General features: G+C 49.4%; 1 protein-coding gene across 1 annotated transcript in view; it reads right to left on the bottom strand.

The window, feature by feature from the left end:
- Positions 1-1,014: 1,014 nt before the first annotated feature.
- The window catches only part of ITGB5 (integrin subunit beta 5), a 50,186-nt gene continuing 32,559 nt past the window's right edge, over positions 1,015-18,641 (bottom strand). The window contains exons 10-14 of the mRNA XM_057368587.1: positions 6,922-7,144; positions 6,154-6,257; positions 3,411-3,527; positions 2,113-2,279; positions 1,015-1,595 (exon numbers count right to left, since the gene is read on the bottom strand). Of these exons, the coding sequence (XP_057224570.1) occupies positions 1,500-1,595; positions 2,113-2,279; positions 3,411-3,527; positions 6,154-6,257; positions 6,922-7,144 (707 nt within the window). The 3' untranslated portion in view covers positions 1,015-1,499. The remainder of the gene's footprint in view (positions 1,596-2,112; positions 2,280-3,410; positions 3,528-6,153; positions 6,258-6,921; positions 7,145-18,641) is intronic.

Here is an 18,641-nt window from a genome sequence, read left to right on the forward strand (position 1 = left end):
CCCTTAAAAACTCCAGTTRTGAGATATTTTTAGTATGGTCTGCTGCATTTCTTCAGTGCTGCTTGTAGGAGGAGGGGGAGCCATAAAGTTCTTGAAGGAGAGCTGTTTATACTGAACAAATAAGAGCTTCTGTTTATAGAGGCAAAAACACGTAAAAAAAATAAATCCGGAAGGATGGGCCTATGGCCCTTTTCCAACGAGAAGAGCAAGTCAAAACAATGAGCACCATTTGTTTTTGCTTTTCCCTGGCAAGCTTCCTTCAGCTGACTATTGCATGAAGAGACAAGGAAAAAAGAAATTTAAAAAAAAGAAGGAAAAAAAAAATCCAGGCAGTAGCAACTGCTCCAGCTTCTCTGTCCTGCGGCGGCTGCAGCCCCGTCTGTGAGGGTTTAAAGCTGCAGCTGTCAGCAGTGTAACCCAAACCCCAGGTCCAGATGAAAACAGACAGGGCTGGGGGAATAGTTCAGGGGAAAAGAGAAAAAAAACTAAAGCAAAATATATATTGTGAAGCAACAACACTGGTTTTATCCAGCTYCTTTCCAGCCAAAAGCTCAGGGCTCTCCTGCTTTTCCAGCTGGGCTCCACTGGACCCCACAGCAGCAATCCTCTGGTRACAAGTCAGAGGTCTGGATGAGCTGCCCTCCTGCAGGCACTCAGGATGGACACCTACTTGCACACCCTAAGGAATGGGTGTTTAGTTTCATTTTCTCAGCCTAAACTGCCCTTTCCTTCAGTTCCCATCAGTTTCCCATCTGTTTAACACCACTGGCTCAGAGCAGGAGCTCCTTGAGGCGCTCCCTGCCCTGGGTCAACACCAGTATATTAAATCAACACAACTTCCGTGGCAGTCCCTGCAGTTCCAGCTCCTGCTTTTACAGCAATGCTTTGACTGATAGAGCTCTAGGAATAAATCCATCAGGCAAAGCACTGCTGCTTGCAGGAGGAGTAAGTCCCAGAATTTTTTTGGGGGTGAGGCTCAGCAAAGAAATAATGAACTCTACTCACAGCATCATATATGCACAACTGTTTTATTTTGGGGTTTATATAAAAAAATTTCCTAAAGACTGCAGAACTTTTTTATCCTAATTTTTTACACGTATSGTTCCAAGACCCTGTTTTTAAACTAATTCCCCCCTAACAACTTGTGATGGCGTGGGTTCCCCTGATCTTTGACCTAGTCACCTTTTCTAACGGGATATGTCTAAAGCTGCAATATGGCACTTGGTTGGCTTAGTTGGCAGGTTTAATACATCTGGAAAGCTGGGGTACGGAGACGCACACGGCTCAGAGTCCATCGTCACAGGCAGGGACCCTGCCCTCGTGTCTGTGCCTCCAGAACAAACCAGACCTTTCTCCTTACTGTGCAAATAACAGGCTTTGGTCATGGACCAGTCCCGTCGTCAGGGATTCTCACCCTGAAGAGAATCCCATCTTCCAGTGGGGAAGCAGCCCGGCCAGTCCAGCAATTGTCCATGGCAGTGCCAGGCGCTGAGGCCCCTTCAGTCAACTGTACCGTTGTAAGACCTGTTGAGCTTGTTGAAGGTGAACTCTACGTTATGCGTGGAAATGGGCTTTCGGTAGAGCGGATTGGATGCCTTTGGAGAAAGGAGCAGACAAAAAGAACAAAGATGAGGAACAAAATCCCTGTCATGGTGAAAACGTGCCAGTGAGTTTGGCCATAGCACTGTGTTTGGCTTTGAGGGAAYTCAAAAGCAGTGTTGTTATCCAGAGTTGATCCATCAGACCCACCTTCCATCCTGCCTGCAGCAGAGGCGCTGCCCTCAAATGCTGAGCACCCCCACCCAAAGCCTCCCAGAAGGGCTCCTTCAGAGATCTGACCAATCTGGCTGCCACCACAGCCTCCCCTACCTCACTCAGCCTCCAGCTCTGCTGGGAAATCAATGATGAAACTGAGTATAGTTGTGCAGAGCATTTGTAACTCGCCAAGGAGAAGGCAGTGCTGCATGCCAGACCCTGACGGCACCACAGGGCGTGGACACCTTGTGCCTGCCACCCTTCTCCATCACTGTGTTTGCTGCCAGTGCATCCCCCCAGCACCCCCACAGCCCAGCACCACCCCCACAGCCCAGCAGCACCCCAGCCCAGGCTCACCATTTCGTATCTGGCCCGGGAACGCTCGTTCTGGAAGCGGTCGAACTCCCGCCTGTCGTGAATGGTGACGAGCAGCTTCCAGAGCGCCAGCAGGATGATTCCGATCAGCACCACGCTGCCAATCACTGCCAGCACGATGGTCACGGCGCTGGGGGCTGAGCTGCAGGCTGGCAGGGAGGGAGGAAAGGKAATGAGCTCTGGTGTGAGCGTGTCCAGGATCAGGATAGCGGGATGTAATAACCTGGACTGCAGCCACTGAGCAAGTGACCTCAGGGCAGCGCTAGCAGCAGTGGCTAAATTAAAAAAAGCAACAGGCCCCTCTGAAATCAAAGTTATTATTTTTGGGTTTTTTTTTTAATAAATGGCTAGAGGCAGGTCAAAGGGACACCCTTCATGGACGTCACCAGAGCTGGGATGTCACACAGTGCTTCAAGAGAAGAGCAAGGCTGCACTGCCACTGTCCAACAGTGACGCGGGGTTTTAATGCCAGGTGACCCATGTGGGACACAGAGTGCTAAGGTGCCTCTGGCAAAAGCCAGCTCAGCTTCTCCCACACAGAGACAGGTGATCACTAAGCACTTTAAATAAGGACATTAATTCTCAGCTAATCAACTGGTCTTTCAATTAAGTGCAAGCTGCAGCACAAATGAAATAAAACAAGCGGAATCTCAGTCTTTCCCATATTGGCCTGTGCCTCAGAGGACCAGAGCAGATCACAAGAAGCTACAGCTGGATGCTTGCCAGCTCGTCCTGCAAYACCACAAGGGGTTTCCTTTGAGCAACTGCATTGCATGTGATTAAAATAATCTRGGAAGCACAGCTGTCTGCACAGCCTGGGGAGGGGAACGGGATACCAGCCCTTTCACTGCCTGGGTTGGAGTTCTTTGGCAACATGCAGAAGTCATCTAGRAATCCTTAGGTGGTGCAGGGCTTTCCCAGCATCCTGACTTAACCAGCAGCAGCAGCACCAGGAGTCCTCTTCTGATGTTTTTGCTCCCAGGGGCTGTATCTCCAAATCTASCATGCTTTTTGCGACTTAAATAGGCTCCATCTAATTCAGCCTCCTAAAGCTCCACAGCTATTTGCCAGCAGTGCTGATGGCTCAGCTGCATATTTACTCTCACAGCTCTTTTTTTACAAAGTTGGGAGCACTTGGAGCTGGGTTTCCTCGCTGTAATCGCCCTGGTTTATCTGCTCACACATGCAGCCTTTCTGCAACCTTCCTGACTCCCCAGCAGCCCACCACCCCTCCCAAGGCAGGCAGTGCTGTCAGAAAGGAAACCCAAGGGAGGGCTAACCTGGCTCTTTGAGGACGGTGAGGTTGGATTTCCCACTGGGAAGCTCCAAGTAGGTGAACTTCATGACGCAGTTGTTCACCGGGTAGGCGCAGAGGATCGCGTTCGGGTCATCTGTTTCTGGAACCAGATGCAGAGYCACAGGATTTTATTTAGGATTTTATAAATGTTAAAAAGAAATCTTACACACTGCAGAATTTTTGTGTCCTAATTTTTCACAGAAATATTTCCAATGCCCCCTATTTTTTAATATAATTCCCTCCTAGCAAATTAAAAGGGTGTAGGTTTCCTGATTTTGAACTAGTCACCCCGTCTAACAGGCTACGTCTAAAGCTGCAATACTGCCCTTGGCTGACTTAGCTGGCAGGTTTCATATTAGGAATTAGCACAGCTCTCCCCTGCAAGATAAGCAGAGCTTTCCAGGGATGCCTGGGAACAGAGCAGTGGGGAGTATGCCTGGAAAGCAGCACAGTTTGATCACAACTTGTAGAAATTGTAACAGAGCAGTGTCCAGGTTCACTGCTCGAGAAAATGTGGCACTTGGCAAACATCGCACAGAAAACAGATTCAACCTCACACATTCTTCTTTCATACAAGCCTGCTCTGGAAATAATTGCTGTTTTCCTCTTAATTTGCTAAATTTCTGGAAGAGTGGAGGGTGAAGGGAAAGCAAGGGGCACTGACTCAGACGGGGCCAGCAGCAGCAGCAGCCCGTGGCCAGCTCGTGCTCCAGCTGTACCGAACGGCTCCAGCTCCGGAAACGGCTGAGAAGTTTGTTTTGAAAGAGTGAGATAGAAAAGGAAAATGGGAATGGGAGGAGGGAGGGAGTGAGGGAGGGAGGGGGAAGGGAGGAGCTGCTTGCAAGGATGATGTGTAGATGTGGGAGCTGCAGAAAACGAGAGGATATTGCCAGGGCCATACAGGCACGGTGAGTTTGTGTCTGATACCTCAGCACCAGACAGCCTGCTCACTGAGAGGCGCTGCCCGAGGAAGGCTGCTCCACAGAAGCACTTTAAAATTGAGAAAAGCCATCACCTGAGGTTTTCAGATCTAGTTTAAGGGGTGATTTTAGCAGAGCCACTACCCCTACTACGGCCACAGTTGTTGAGACAGTGACTGCAGGGAGATGGGGAAGCATCTCTGGCTGTGACAGRGGCACAGCTCTGCAGGCCTGCAAGGACTGAGAGTTTCATGGCAGAAGAACAGATTTGGGAACCCAGGGTTATCGGCTGGCAAACACACAACCTTGTCTTAGGCACGTGGAAAGTGCTTCCTGCAGCTCTGGTATCCATGCCTGTCTGTCACGCTGAAAAATGATCACATTAATGACCGCTGCTATGCCAGCCCCTCAGCTCTCTCCTGTCTGTTTGTTTTTCCTTTCAGTGCCTTTGACCTGCATCCAGTCAAAAGATTAATACCCTCCATTTCAACAGCTGAGTTCRGATGCAGCTGCCCCTCTGGTGAGTCCTGACACGTTCCTGGTGTCGACAAACCTCAGCTGTTCCTACCCTGGGACAGGAGAACCTGTTCTACCTACACAGTGGTAGCAAAGCACGGGCTGGAAGAGTGCTGATTGTAAGCATAATTCCCAAAAAYGTCTTAAAGCAGAAACCTGGCTGTTTTTTCCTTTGAAAGCCCTGCAGGAGGCTAACAARCCACAGCCCAGCCTCACCTTCCAGGGAGCAGTCAGAACCAAAAGCTGGTTTTGGCACAGTACATTAACCAGGCAGGAGGGATGAGCTTTGATTTCCCCATATAAGCCAGGCATTAGAAAGGAGCTTTGTGTGTTTTGAACTTCCAAACCTCTCTCAGTGTGATGATGCAGGTGCATTCCCTGCTAAATGGAGAGAACGAGAGCAAGTGTCCCAAAGGGAAAGGTAGGAAACTCCACTGGTCATAATTTAAAAACTGGACACTGGATGTGAGAAGAGTCAATGGGAAAAACATCACCTGCAGGAAGCTTAGGAGGAAGGGAGCGAAAGGCTGAGCAAGGTATGGCACTCCCACCTCTATAAACGATGGGAAGAGGAGGGAATGCCAGATGCAGACAGTAATTCATCCCTGCCTGAGTTACATCCCTCCCTCCAAGGGGTATTGCTAAGGCCAAGGTCAGGACTGTGATTAAATCTGCTACAAGTCTGGATCCCCTCTACTTCCCTAAACAGCATCCAGGGACTCCCAGAATGGATCTTGAAAGGAAGGGGGAGAAAGTCATCTGCTGAGAGATGCACTTGTAGGGTGACCTCTGGAAGAGGACACAAAGGGCAGGAGATTGACAGGGGGCCTTGTAACAGTCAGTCCCACCAAAGCAGAATTTGTTGTTTTCTCTTACAAGCTCACTTAATCCAAGATGAAACCCCAGAAGATTAGAAAATGCTTTTTTTGGGGTGATATTTTGTCCTTTTGCACTCTCTCACGACTCGTCTCCTCTGTTTGATGTGACCTCATCCCACTCTCTTTGATGTGACCTCATCCCACTCTCTTTGCTCCCTGCACTGGCAGCAGGGGTTAGATGTGGTAAGATGTTATTAAAAACCAAAAGTTTTAAACTTCAATATGGATTATAGCCCAGAGAGAGCATCACACACACCACATGAACACACATGCACACTACCTATACACTCATATTTCTAAATACCAGGAGCTCCCTGAAAATTTCTTTACAGATATGCTTTCGTCTGGTTAAGAAGAATTCAGTGCCAGTCACTGGCTCTCTTCACCTGCAGTCCTGCCACTGCCAACTTACCAAGAACATCCACAGTGGTGATGATCTCGTCCTTGCAGTGCTTTTGGCAGGTTTGGTTATCAGCCAGTCTTCCTGAGTTAAACAGCTTGCATTCAATACAATCYCTGCAGGAAAAAGGCAGAGGGGAAGATCAGGCATGCATCAGAACCTGCAGGACCATAGGGATTCACCCCTTGGAAAGGGACTCCCTGGGTGCTGGTSTGGAGGCTGCCCATCTCCATTGATTGCAAGGATGGATTTTTTGTAGGGGCAGATTCAATGAAGATGCAAAAGAGCTGGCAGGTTTGGGGTCTGCCCTTTGGCTGTCAGGAGCTGCACATCAGCTACTGAAAAATCCATCCTGAGATAAGGCAGGCAGCCCTGCTGCTCTGTGCCAGTCTGAGGCTGACGCCTGGGGTACCTCAGTTGCTGTGAGGCAGGGGCASTGATTCCAGTCCTCCCCTCCTCTGCAGCTCACAGCTCTCTGGGCCCAGACATCTGAGTGCAGCAAAACTGGGGTTGCCAGACTTTCCTGCAGAGTGGGACAGCACTGGAAATGAACAGGGACACGAATCTCCATGAGGACTTGGGCAGCAACACTTATTGCCACTCTAMCTGGGTTGCTCTCAGGTTGCTTAACAAGGGCTCCTAACAGCAGCAGCAGGCTTGCCTGGGGCTGATCACCCCTTTAACAAAGCAGGAGTAATTCCTGAGCTGAAAAGTCTCCCAGGAACCAAAGAGTAGCCCTTCCCACCAGCAAGAAATCCCTCCTGAACTGTCTATTTGTACCTTTTAGTGCTACAGACACCTGGGCAGGTGGGACACTTCTCGCAGGTCTCTCCGAAAGCCCCGGGCTCGGTGCACTGGCACTTGCCGCAGACGCAGGCACCYCTGCCGCTGCACATCTGCCCATCGCTGGAAACACAGCTGTCCATCTCCGTGGAGCAGTTGCAGTTGTCCCCGATGTAGCCAGCATGGCACTTGCACTCCCCGCAGTGACACTCCCCGTGACCTGAAGGTGAGAGCAGGGTAGAGGTGTCAGCAGCATTTGGGGACACCGACGGGGAATGTGGTTCAGAAGGACCAGAAACCCACAGGAAAGGCTGCCAGAGAGACYTCTCTTGGCAGAGCAACAAACAGATGCTGATGGGAAACACCTAAATACCAAACTGATGTCTACATTTAGAAGCAAAAAACACCTACTTGCTGCTCTTCCTGCTTCTACAGTCGCTCAAGACAAACGGGCACCTCCCCGCTCCTAGTTTTGTATGAAATAATCTTTCCCTGTCTGCATCAACAGTTATTAAGAAGGGAATGAAGCAGTGCTTCCTTGTTGGTTTTGAGCCCAGGGTTTAGCAGCAAAAAGCCTAGCAGGTCGCCCACTTCATAAACTATTTCCTTCCCTTTCTTCTTAACAGTTTTGCTGAAAAAGTTCTCTCAAAACCTTGAAATAAAAATTGTATCAAATGCACCATTTCCTGTGTCCAAACAAGACCTCTGTGTCCCAGMCAGAGCCATGAAGGTTGCTGGGACCAGCTCAGTGCTCCCAGGGAGTAGATCAGGGCAGCTCACATCACAGATGGATGGAGAAACCAATCCAGTAAGGGCTCTCTGCTCTTGAAGCATCCCCTTGGAGCTACGGGGCTTAGGGAAGGGCTGAGAAAGTCAACAGGCTCCCAGGCTGTCAGGGACAGTGAGTGGCTGTGCACTGAGCAGCTGGTTTCAGACAGGCATCCATCAACTGGACACTCCTCAAATTCCTCCTTGGTCAGTCCCTAGGAGAAGGGACGCCTTTGCAGGCATAGTTTATAGAGCTGAAGGGTTTGTGTATGAGTCTCATCAGCAACCTAATTACAGCTCAGCTTTTCCACTAGAAACAGCCTCGAGCGCCGCAGACATGATAAATTATATACACACTCCTTTCATCAACACAAACCCGCTGTCTCCCTGCYTCTCCCCCCGTGCCAAGATCACCAGAGGCTGTGGTTTGCCAAGCTATATCCCTTGCCAAAAGTCATGGGAGCACCTTCTGCTTTACGAGCTTCTCATGTGTCCCAGCACACCACAAGTTGTCCTTCCACAGCCTCTTTTGCACTCCCACCGTTTGCTTTGGATCCAGCCTGCATGTTCAAACATCAAGGACAAAGGAGATGATGTTTACAAGATCTCTAGAGGTGACCTCCTTCTGTGCCTGCATCTGATGGAGATTAAAATCCCTTCCTCTGCTCRCCTTCACCATGACAGCCTTGCCCTTTCTCCAGACAGAAAGCTCCGGGTTGGAGCCCMTGGGTGCAGCTCCATCCACAACTGCTGCAGTTTGGGGGGCAGCTGCAGAGTGGGAACTCCCAGGGCCACCAATTCTTGAGCAAACCAAATGGGGTGTCTGGTTTTCATTCACAATTAATTCAAGGTGATTGGGCTCTCACACACAGCAGGTTTGGTGCCTCCATGGCAATGTATGTGTCCAAACTAGCTATAAACTATGGTTTTCTTAAATTTCAAGGAATACAAAGCAGTTGGCAATTAGTAAATGTGCTCAGGCTTGAATTTGAATTGTRAGAGCCAAGAGAAGCAAACTGATGGCATTCATATCACCCCTCAGTTCTCCTAGGACATCACAGAATGCAGCACAAGATGTGGCTCCAGTGGAAATCTGTCTCTGCACCATAAAATGGTCCTGTTTTTAAAGGCATCAGAGCTAGATCATAGGAGGCTAGAAAGACTGCACATTCCTTCCAGCCCCTGGCAGGCTGGAGGTGGAGCCTGGAATTACTTTCCTGGAGAATGGAAATGGCCATTTTCAAATAATGCATCCTAACAAACCACTGTGATTGGAAAAAAAAAAAAAAAAAATGGCCATTTTCAAATAATGCATCCTAACAAACCACTGTGATTGGAAAAAAAAAAACCCAAAACAAAAAAACCAAAAAACTAAAGAAACAGCATCTTAAAGGATGTGGTTTTGCTTATGGAAGGGGATGAAGAAGAAGCCATTCTGCATGAGGGTGACTAAGTGTGAGGGGTGAGCTTAAAATGTCAAAACACGCTGACGTGTTTCCTGCCTCAGCCACACTGGCTCAGCATGCAAGAAGCCACTGGCCGAAGCTCATCGTGGYGAATGTGCCAAGAGCAGGAAGTTCCATCTTGGCCTTTAATGGCAAAGATGTCACAATCTTCACTGCTTCCACCAGCTTGGAAGAGAGGCCACTCCTGCAAGCACCATGAGCCACAGTTCTGGTGCCGTCCATTTCCCACACAGCCTGGAAAGTGGAAACGCTCAGTGAATGGGAAACATTTGTTTTTCATATGGGCACAACAAGAGTCGTCCCACCTCTCAGTGTCCACCAGGAGCACCACTCCATCCTCTCACTTGGGACACAACGTGAGAGGAGCCCTGAGACAATGTGGCAGTGATGCTTTTGGTGACAGTGCCCCAGAGCTGTGTTTGCAGGGTTACCCAGCACTCACATTTTCAGCTCATGTGGTGCCTGCTCCCCGTCCCAGCTCTCCCACGGTCACACGCTGTGCTGATGTGGCTAAACAGTCCCTGTGCCAATGTGTCTGCAGAAGCCTCCCACCACTGTGCCCATGATAAACCTGGTTTCACTTCCCAGTTTCATTTCCGTGGAAATGTCCTCAAGGAGGGTATGCTTCAAGACACCTCTGCACCAGATGCAGTCCCGTGGTGCAGGGCATCACCCCGGATTTTAACCCCCTTGAACCCTTTGTGTTTGCACTTTCTCTATTAAAGCTGAAGCCAAAATACATTCATTATGTTCTCCAAACATAATAAGAGTTGTTTTCTTCTGTTCCCATCCTTGAAATAAGCTTAGAAGTTTAAAAGATCCAGATCTAACTAGGAAATGAAATGCTCCCTCTGAATTTGATAACATACTTTCCAGCCCGCTCTTGACCTTAGTGGGGGCTAACACAAAACACATGTCAGGAAGGCTGGGAGGGTGTGCAGAGAAAAGCAATGCTTTTGTGGGGGGAGAGCAGTCCCCAGACTGAGCTTGACTGGTCTGGGATCCATCAGGGTGCGCTGCTTCTTGGAAACACCTTCCTCCTAAGGAATGACCAGGGTGGGCTGGGACTCACAGCCCAGCTGGTGCTTCCATCTCTCCCCATCCCAAAACACACCCCCATCCCACTGCTGTGCCCCGGCTGCACTGCACATCTCACTTCACTCAGGCAGCTTCTGGCAGCACATCCAACCCTCCTCGTGTCACCCCAGCCTCCTCTGCCTGTCYCCCCAGTGCCCACCAGGATGGCACCCTCAGCCTGGCACCACACCAACCCGGTGGCACCCCCACACCAGTGCGGTTCTCGTTGCTCCACTCCCCAAGCAGGGTCATTCTCAAATCAGGATAGCAGCTTCTGGCAGCAGCTTSCAGCCTCTGGCCCTGATTTCATCCCAGCTTTCCTGACAGCAGGCTGTGATCCTGCTCAGCAGCACAGCCCCTCTGCTCTCCATGATAACCGTTTGCCTTTTAGGAATTGCACCAAGAGATCTGAAACACCGGGCAGCAAAAGTTCTGCCACTAGGGCTTTTAAAAGAATGTGGGTTTCCTAAAGCCTGCTACTTATGGGGACCACAGAGTTAGGCAAAAAATACCAGCTTTCTTTTCAAAGAAAGAACACAGTCCCAGCTTTTATGGAGAGGTAGGAAAGGTTTGAAAACAAGCCCCCTCCAGCACTACTTTTTTCCCCATCTTCTAGAACATTGAACTGATACGCCTAACACACAAGAAAAACAAATCCTCATGATTTTTAAGCCAGTTCAGTGGTTTCTGAAGCCAGTTCAGTGGTTTCTGAGCACTCAGAAGGAGAAAGATCATACTGGATTTTGTTCCGATTAAATCAAGTCACTTATTCTTGTGCCTCTGTGCTCACATCCAGACTTGGGTCAGGACCTCTAAAAGGCTTTTGTCACTTTTGGTGATTCAAACAACTAGTTTGAAATACMAAAAGAACACATAGGAAAACCAACTAAGGGAAATAAGTTACAGCAAGCAATTTCCAGATTCYCCAGGGCCCTCCCTTCAACAAGCCCTGGCTCCTGTGCCATCACCCAGAGAGCCCCAGTACAGAACCCCCACTTTGTACTCCCAAGGGATGGATCCACCAACACATCTGCTTATGAGAGAAGAAGTCAAAGCCCACTGACACAGGGCACTGCTTGAGCATCACCAGACCAGCCAATCTGTCAGAAAAAGTGCTCAATGTCTGGGGGAGAGGCTCTGTGAACAGCACATTTCGAGTGGGAGGAAGAAGGGCAGCAGAAGAAGCTTTGAACACTTGGAAAACATTGGGCTTTTCGTTTAGGAAAGGGCGAGGGTGAGACACTGCGCCTGCTAAGGCAAATAAATCATCGGCTTCCCTGCTAATTTGTTTCCATGGCTSAAAGCAGCCGGCGCTGCACATCAAGAGGCCGGGCCGGGCCAGGCCAGGCAGCCTGCCCATGGCACAGCTCAGGCCCACGGCACTGCCAGATGGTCAGCACCCGCAGGGACTCGGGGACAGCTCGGGAATTTCAAACAGCAGGGATGGGTTTAGGATCCACCCCCTGRGTCATGCCAGTCCAACAAGGAAAACAAGGGTGGCAGGGTGGCAGGAGCATCCCCAAACCCTGGAGCCCACTGAGCACAACCCCCTCCTTGTGCTAAGGAGGGCACTGCATAAACACAGATGGACAAATGTCAGGGGTCCAAGCTTTYTGTGCAACCTGGAGTTCATCTGACTACCTCTGCTCACAGCAGGAGAGAGCTTGCCCACACTCATTTATCCACAACGCAATGCTGAAGCAGCAAAACAAACACTTCATAATAAGTAAATAGAGCTTTTCTGAATGTTGTTTACGCCAGACACCCATGGATCTGTGCGTCYTCCCACTGCAGCGGATATTTATATCCTGAAGCACATGGCTTGGACCAAGATTTCAGTCCCAGCACTGGCTGAGCTCACCAATCATCAAAAATAGCACTGGGGATGCAGACTCATGAAACCAAAGGCAAAGGAGTAAATGCAGGCTCGAGCTGCAAATTCAGCCATGGGTACCACCAGCCCCATCACCAGCTGGGGCCAGCAKCCCCTACAACGCAGCACTGCCATTACAAAAACCACCCTCAGCATCCCAGTTTCTCACTCACGTGGGAATTTCTGGGTTCAGTGAGAAYTGGGCAAGGAAGAYATGGTTTTGGAAACTGCTGTCTCATGAAGACAGCTGAAAGCAATCCGGGGCAGGCGGATTTCCCGTGGCAGMCCTGGCCAGCCTTTCCTCATTTTCCTTCTCTCTGCTAAAGAAGTAGAGCTGAAACACAACCACGAGATACAGCTGATGATCCATCAGAAAGCCAAAATGGGCAGTGAGAAGCCATTTCCTGAAAGAGATCTGAAGCTGCATTTCTTGAAAAAAGCCTTCCTTTTTCCTTTTTTTTTTCCCAAGTAAGCTCAGCACTCCACAAATCTCTTGACTTCTACTCGCATTAGCTCCTCAGCCCATGTGCCTTTTGGATGGAGACCCAGAGCTGAGAATTGGAGCTTTTAGGTCCTGCTGCCAACTGTGTTACCGATGCAGGGAGAGCCATGGGGCAAGGGCTGCTGCCAGCTTCTCCCAGAGGCACGGAGCTTCACCCTGAGCTGGGATGGATGTGCTGGCTTCCTTTGAGCTGTGGGCCCAAAAACCATCCCACACTCTGGGCACATGCTCCTCCTTGATTTTGTCACCCCTTAAGCACCTGACACAGAAGGCACTGCAGGAACTGCTAACAATTCATATTATTCCTTAATCCAGGTCAGCAGTGGGGTGAGTGTGGATWCTGTGGGGTTTTTGCCCCCATTGCGTCTCTTTCCAAATCTTTAACTCCAAAAGAGCAACTGTCCTTTCCTATCAACCCCCACCTCTTCACATGCAGGTGTTTTTTGGGTCCCATGGGACACACCAACACCTCTGGAAGATTTGGAAAGGCACATATGGCAACCATGCAGCTGCTGAAAGGCATAGGAAGGGCTTGAGAAAAGCTGTAGTGCTGCAGCCCTCCCACCAGCACACGRTGCCTCCAGGAAGGACAAGCTTCATCCTCCCACTCTGATGCCTGAGCMGAYTCCTAYTGGCTCCTACCACCCAAAAAAACCWCCAGRTATGTTCCTAAAATAAAACTTGGCTCCAAAAACAAAGCTGCATGATCCCAAACCCCTAACCTCCASGGCCAGATTCTAGGGTTCAGGTCCATCCCTCAAATAAAAAGTAGTTTAATTCCCATCCTGCTGAAGCCCAAGTGGGTTGAATGTCCTTTCAGCTGGACCTTGTTGAGAGGGGTGGGCTCTGGAGTAGAGAAAGATTCTTCCTCTGCAAACTCCCTCTGCAGTGCCATGGGAACCTTGCCCAGTTCTGTGTTTGGGTACAAACAMATAATTTGGTGCAAGTTCACCAAAGGTCCATTCCAAAGGTTTTGGAATAGATTTTTCCCTTCAYAAAGTATCTGGAAAAAGTCAGAATATCACTCAAAATAAGACCCAACAAAAAAAGGAGAAAGAACGAACACACAGGCTGTACTTCACTTTCCTTTCAGGTCAATTATTTAAACTCAATTTTTTTTAACCAAACTGAGAAAATTTCACAGATTGTCAGTGCACGTCAACACAAAATGCAGATATCTAGAAATTTCACACACCTGCTGGTTTGAGGCTTTCATCTGCCTTTAAACCCAAATACAACATTCATTTCCAAATGTGCATTTCTGTCCATAACTATCACCAGGCAGACCRAATTCAGACCCCAAACTCAGCGAGATGCTGGCCAGCAAAGCATTTAAAGTTGTTCTATCTCCCTACAGGGAGTGAATAGGCAATGAGCTTTATTTTCTATACTGGAGTTTTTTTAATGAGTTTTTTATAGGGCTCCTGGCTCTGGGAGGGGGCAGCTGTATAGGACAGGGGGTTTGGGTATGTGCATGAACATTCAGATGCCACCTCTGCTTGCAACCCACACACTGTGCCACTTTAAGAGCACAGCCCCAAGGACGGAGCTCTGGCTCCCATAAAGATGTCAAAGACGTCACTTGTGTATTCTTTAATTCTGCCCGGCATTTAATGCCTCATTAGCATGCGTTAACACTYGCTAAAGGTCCGCTCAGGGACAGAAGGAACCGCAGTGAAAAGAGGCAGGAACAGCAGCGCTCTGTGCGCRTTGGTCCTTGAGGAGCCACTGCCAGATTTGGGGAGAGCTGTGAGGCTTGGACAGCAGTGAGAGCCTGGGCAGGAGAAAGGAGGGGGAAAAAAAGGGCAGCTTTGCCCTTTCGTGCCAGGAATAGAGACTCTGGGAGAGCAGTGCTCGATGCACTGGGGAGAGAATGTCCAACTGTTGCTGTTCAGTGAAAAGCCAAGGCAARCCCTTGGCGTGAGCAAGGCGGGGCAGGCAGGGTCTGCTGCTGCCAGGAACACCAAGGAATATGAGGAATAAACACAGCCCTGAGCACAAACACAAATGGAATCATCATTTGTGTTCCTGTGAAAAATCCATGCAGAGATCATCAAATACCTCGAGTTGGAAGGAACCCATAAGGACCATGGAGTCCAATCTAATCRGTAATATTCAACAGGCAACAATCTAATGCTAATGCTTGGTGGTGTAATCCCAAATASTGCATTTAATTGCTGTGAAAGAAATCCAGAGGAGCATTTTCATGGAAGCACAGAGCATTCTAGCGACAAACCATCCACCTGCACTGACCTGCAGCCACCTCTGACCTGAAGCACAGCACGAGAGTCATTAGCAGCGGAGTTAAGAGGGGGAACCAGGCCTATTTACATTGCAGCTACACTGGCCATGCTTTCACAGGTCACAGGCAGCAGACAAGGGTCACYCCATGCTGTCTGTCCCAGCCCAGAGGTCATTTGAACTCTGGGATCTTCAGCCTTTCAAACGGGCACAGAGCAGGATGGAGAGGCACACGCTCTTGGAGAGGCACATGACTCAGTATTGAATTGAAAAGAGAAGAGAAACCAGGTTAAAGAGGAAAAAATAAATTTGTAGAGGAAGAAGAAGAAGAGAGAGATTGGGGAAGGATGCAAATGATGCCGTGGGAGGAAGTGGTTTCAGGAGCCTCCCAAGGACCGGAGATGTGAGTAAACACATGCACTGAGTCAGCCCCATGCTCCTCCAAAAGGCCACTGAGGATCTGGGTGCCAGACTTCATGAGGATGAAATTTGGAATGCAAACACCTCCCACATGGCTCTCAGCCCCTCTCTGCATTGGGACTATGAGCCACAGCTCCCAGAGATGAGCCACATCCAGAACACCRTGGACACCCTGCCGAATTTGGTCCTGGCTGATGCTCAGGAGCCCTTTGCCCACAAGGAAAAACCAGACACTGCTATAGGGGAATGCTACTGCCAGCCAGCCACTCACACAGCACAAGGATGGAATTTTTCTCCAGCCTTTCCAGTTATCTGGGTGCTCAGGGCTGGCTGTCCCTGCTCCCCATCACGGAAGGTTCCACCCTGGCACAGGGTTCGATGCCAGCACAGGGCACTGCAGGCTGCCCACAGTGGATAAACGTGACCCAGACATGTCCCTGCAGTTCCTGCTCCTCTTCTCACTGTGTGAAGAGCAGAGACGTTCTCAATGACACTCCACACTAAAGGCTGAGAGGTTTCAAGTGCTGCTCTCAGAGCTCACTGTCATCTGACAAAGCACGGCCAGACCTGAGGCACCATGGGGAGCAGCCTGGGATGACCCCAGGCCTCAGACACCAGCTCTTGTCACCACAACAGGGCCTAAAAGCCAACATCCCACATGTGTCAGCAACAGCAGGGGCCTCCAYAGTTCCTTCCTCACCTGTGGAAATGTTTTCTAAATCACTGGTGGAGMAATCACATTGTGCCGCTCCAAAATGTGGCAGCAGCATGGCAGTACCACGCTCTGCAGGAGAGCAAGCAGGGATGCAGGAATATCAACAGCTCAACAGCTGGCAGCAGAAAAGATCTGGTTTATAGGAACACACACTAAAAAAAAAAAATTTTAAAAAAAGGCTTTTTTTCCTGATTTGGGAGTTAGATGTCGTGCAGCCAAATGACACTGGACACAGAGCCAAACAGCATCTGCAGGGAGCTTGCAAGCAGGGCAAGAGTGGCATCAGTCCAAGCTGGATGAAGGTGCATTCAGCTGACTGCTCTTCCCCACCACAGTCCTCAGCCCTGCCTGCTCCAGCCCACCTGGACCTTACATTTTTTTWAGGTTGATACACTGGATGGGAGTAAATAGAGCTGACCAAAACCTTCTATTTCTTTACACCAATCYACATGATGAGAGTGAGTAGAACACRTYCAACTTTGCAGTTTAACCCCAGGAAAGGAAGAGGACAGCAGAGATACCCTACTTGATTTCATTAAATGTTTTTAGCCTATTCTTCCTGGAGCCAAGCTGCCCCACAGGAGGAGAGGGGATGTCAGCTGGAGAGGGGGTGCCCACCCAGTAGAGACACCAGGCACAGGCRCTCTGGCCTCAGTTCCTCCCTTCTATGGGACACAGCAAGTCACAGGCTGATTTTGCTTTCTTATTCAGGGCCATTATTTTGTTTTATCCATCTACTCTCTGGCACGCAAACATCTCAGGACAGGACCTTTGGCTGAGCAGCTCCTGCAGGTGATAAAAGCAAAGGCCAAATGGGAATGCAGCAAGGAGAAAGGTTTTTAGGAAGCTCTAGGATAAACACRCAGTTTGACTGAGTCTTGATCACATYGCATAAGAGAGATGCTRTGGCAGTGCCACCTCCTTGCTGGCCATAAGTTCTGGCCATGAGTYCTGGGCTGTGCAGTGGCACTGCAGGCATAGACCCCAAGGTGCCTGACCAGGTTTGTGGGTGCTAAGGGGTGATGAGCACCCCGTGTCCCACACCGTGTGACAATGTACACATGCTGCTGTGTTTTCCAGCCCAGACTCAGCTTGCTTTTAGCTCCCTGTCCCCCTGCTCTGTGGTGGGAAAAGGGACATTTGCAGTGCTACAACACTCTTAATGACACAGGGTTTTGTGTCACAGGACTTTACTTGGCTCTGCTCACCCCAAACCACCCTCCCATGCCTGACAGCACCCGCATCCACTGACCCCTGAGCCCCCAACCTGCTGCTGATGACTGGGACCACTCACAAAGAACTGGCACTGTGAGGTTACAGCACAATGACCTGAGCTGATACTGCATCCTCTGTCACCAAAACAAGCCTCAGATATGCTGGTAGATGTGTGCTGCCCATCCTCCTCCCACATGGGAGGCACAGAGGGATTGACCCAGGGGCAGCTCCCCCAGAGACAGAGCTGCATCTCCCTGCAGCTGCCTGGCTCACAGCTGCACTAGCACTTAGCAACAGCCAAAGGATTATTTTTAACTTCCATATTTATATGGTCCTTTCGTCTCTCCCCTTCAGGTCCTCCTTTTACTAGGCAGTGCTCAGAAAAAGCTACAGATAACAAGACTTGATGTGACTTAAAAGAAAACATCGCAGATGTGGTTTAGGCTCTGTTTCCTCTYCTCTTTCTGCCACAGGCCACCCTCTTCCCTTCTGGTGGGGGCACATTTGCTAAAAGCCACCCAGCCCACAGCAAAGCCACAGACAATGGGCACAAAAAAGCTTCCCTTCCCCCCCCCCCAAACCACACTCAACCATCACCTGCACCTCAGAGGTCAATAAAACAAACACTACCCATTTCTTTTTTAACAGCAGCTTCTGCTAAAAGTTTAGGCATTCGTAATTAAGAGAAYTAAGAACAAAAAAAAATGCTGATGTGTGTCTGAAAGATGTGGATCACCTTTAATCTCACATTTGAGCTTTCAGATGCACACCACTATCCTCCAGCCAAGAGGCAGTTATTATTACCATCCAGGACCATGGTTTTATTCACCCCTGGATGGGTGAATAGAAACTGCAAAAGTGTATGGAAGGAAGTCTATTTTCACAAGATGTATCTGTGGGCACAGTGATATTTATGATTTTTACAGTGACAAACCCCATCTAAAACCCCAGGGTGGAGGTACCAGCAGGGGAATCAAACCCAAACCAATCTCACTTTTCTACTCTCAAAGTGTGGGGCTCTAAAGCAGGGTCAGAAATTGGGGCACTGGCACCGAGCCATCATCCCACTGGACCCCCTCAAACACAGTGCTGGTAAACGTGTTATGGACAGGGAACAATAAAACAAATTGCGAAAGCATGAGCAAGATCTCTAACTTGAGGCTGTATTAAAACAAAACCAAAAAAAAGCCTTATTTCCCTGGGCCTTCGTACAGGCTAAAACCTCCCTGAGCTTCCCTATTTACTAAAAACAAGAGAGGAAGCATTCAGAGGTAAATACTGAGGGCTTGTATGAACTCAGCAGTTTTTGAAGTGGTTTCTGCAGGGCAGCTGGAGTCGCATCACACGTCAGCTTGGCCATTCTCCACAAAACAAACCCGGATTTTCAATGAACTGTCTCTTCCCACATCCCATCTCAGATTCTGGCACTCGAGTGCACCT

Source organism: Malurus melanocephalus, unplaced genomic scaffold, assembly GCF_030028575.1.
Source record: "Malurus melanocephalus ecotype Western Australia unplaced genomic scaffold, MMel_1.1 scaffold_94, whole genome shotgun sequence".
Classification (NCBI taxonomy): Eukaryota; Metazoa; Chordata; class Aves; order Passeriformes; family Maluridae; genus Malurus; species Malurus melanocephalus.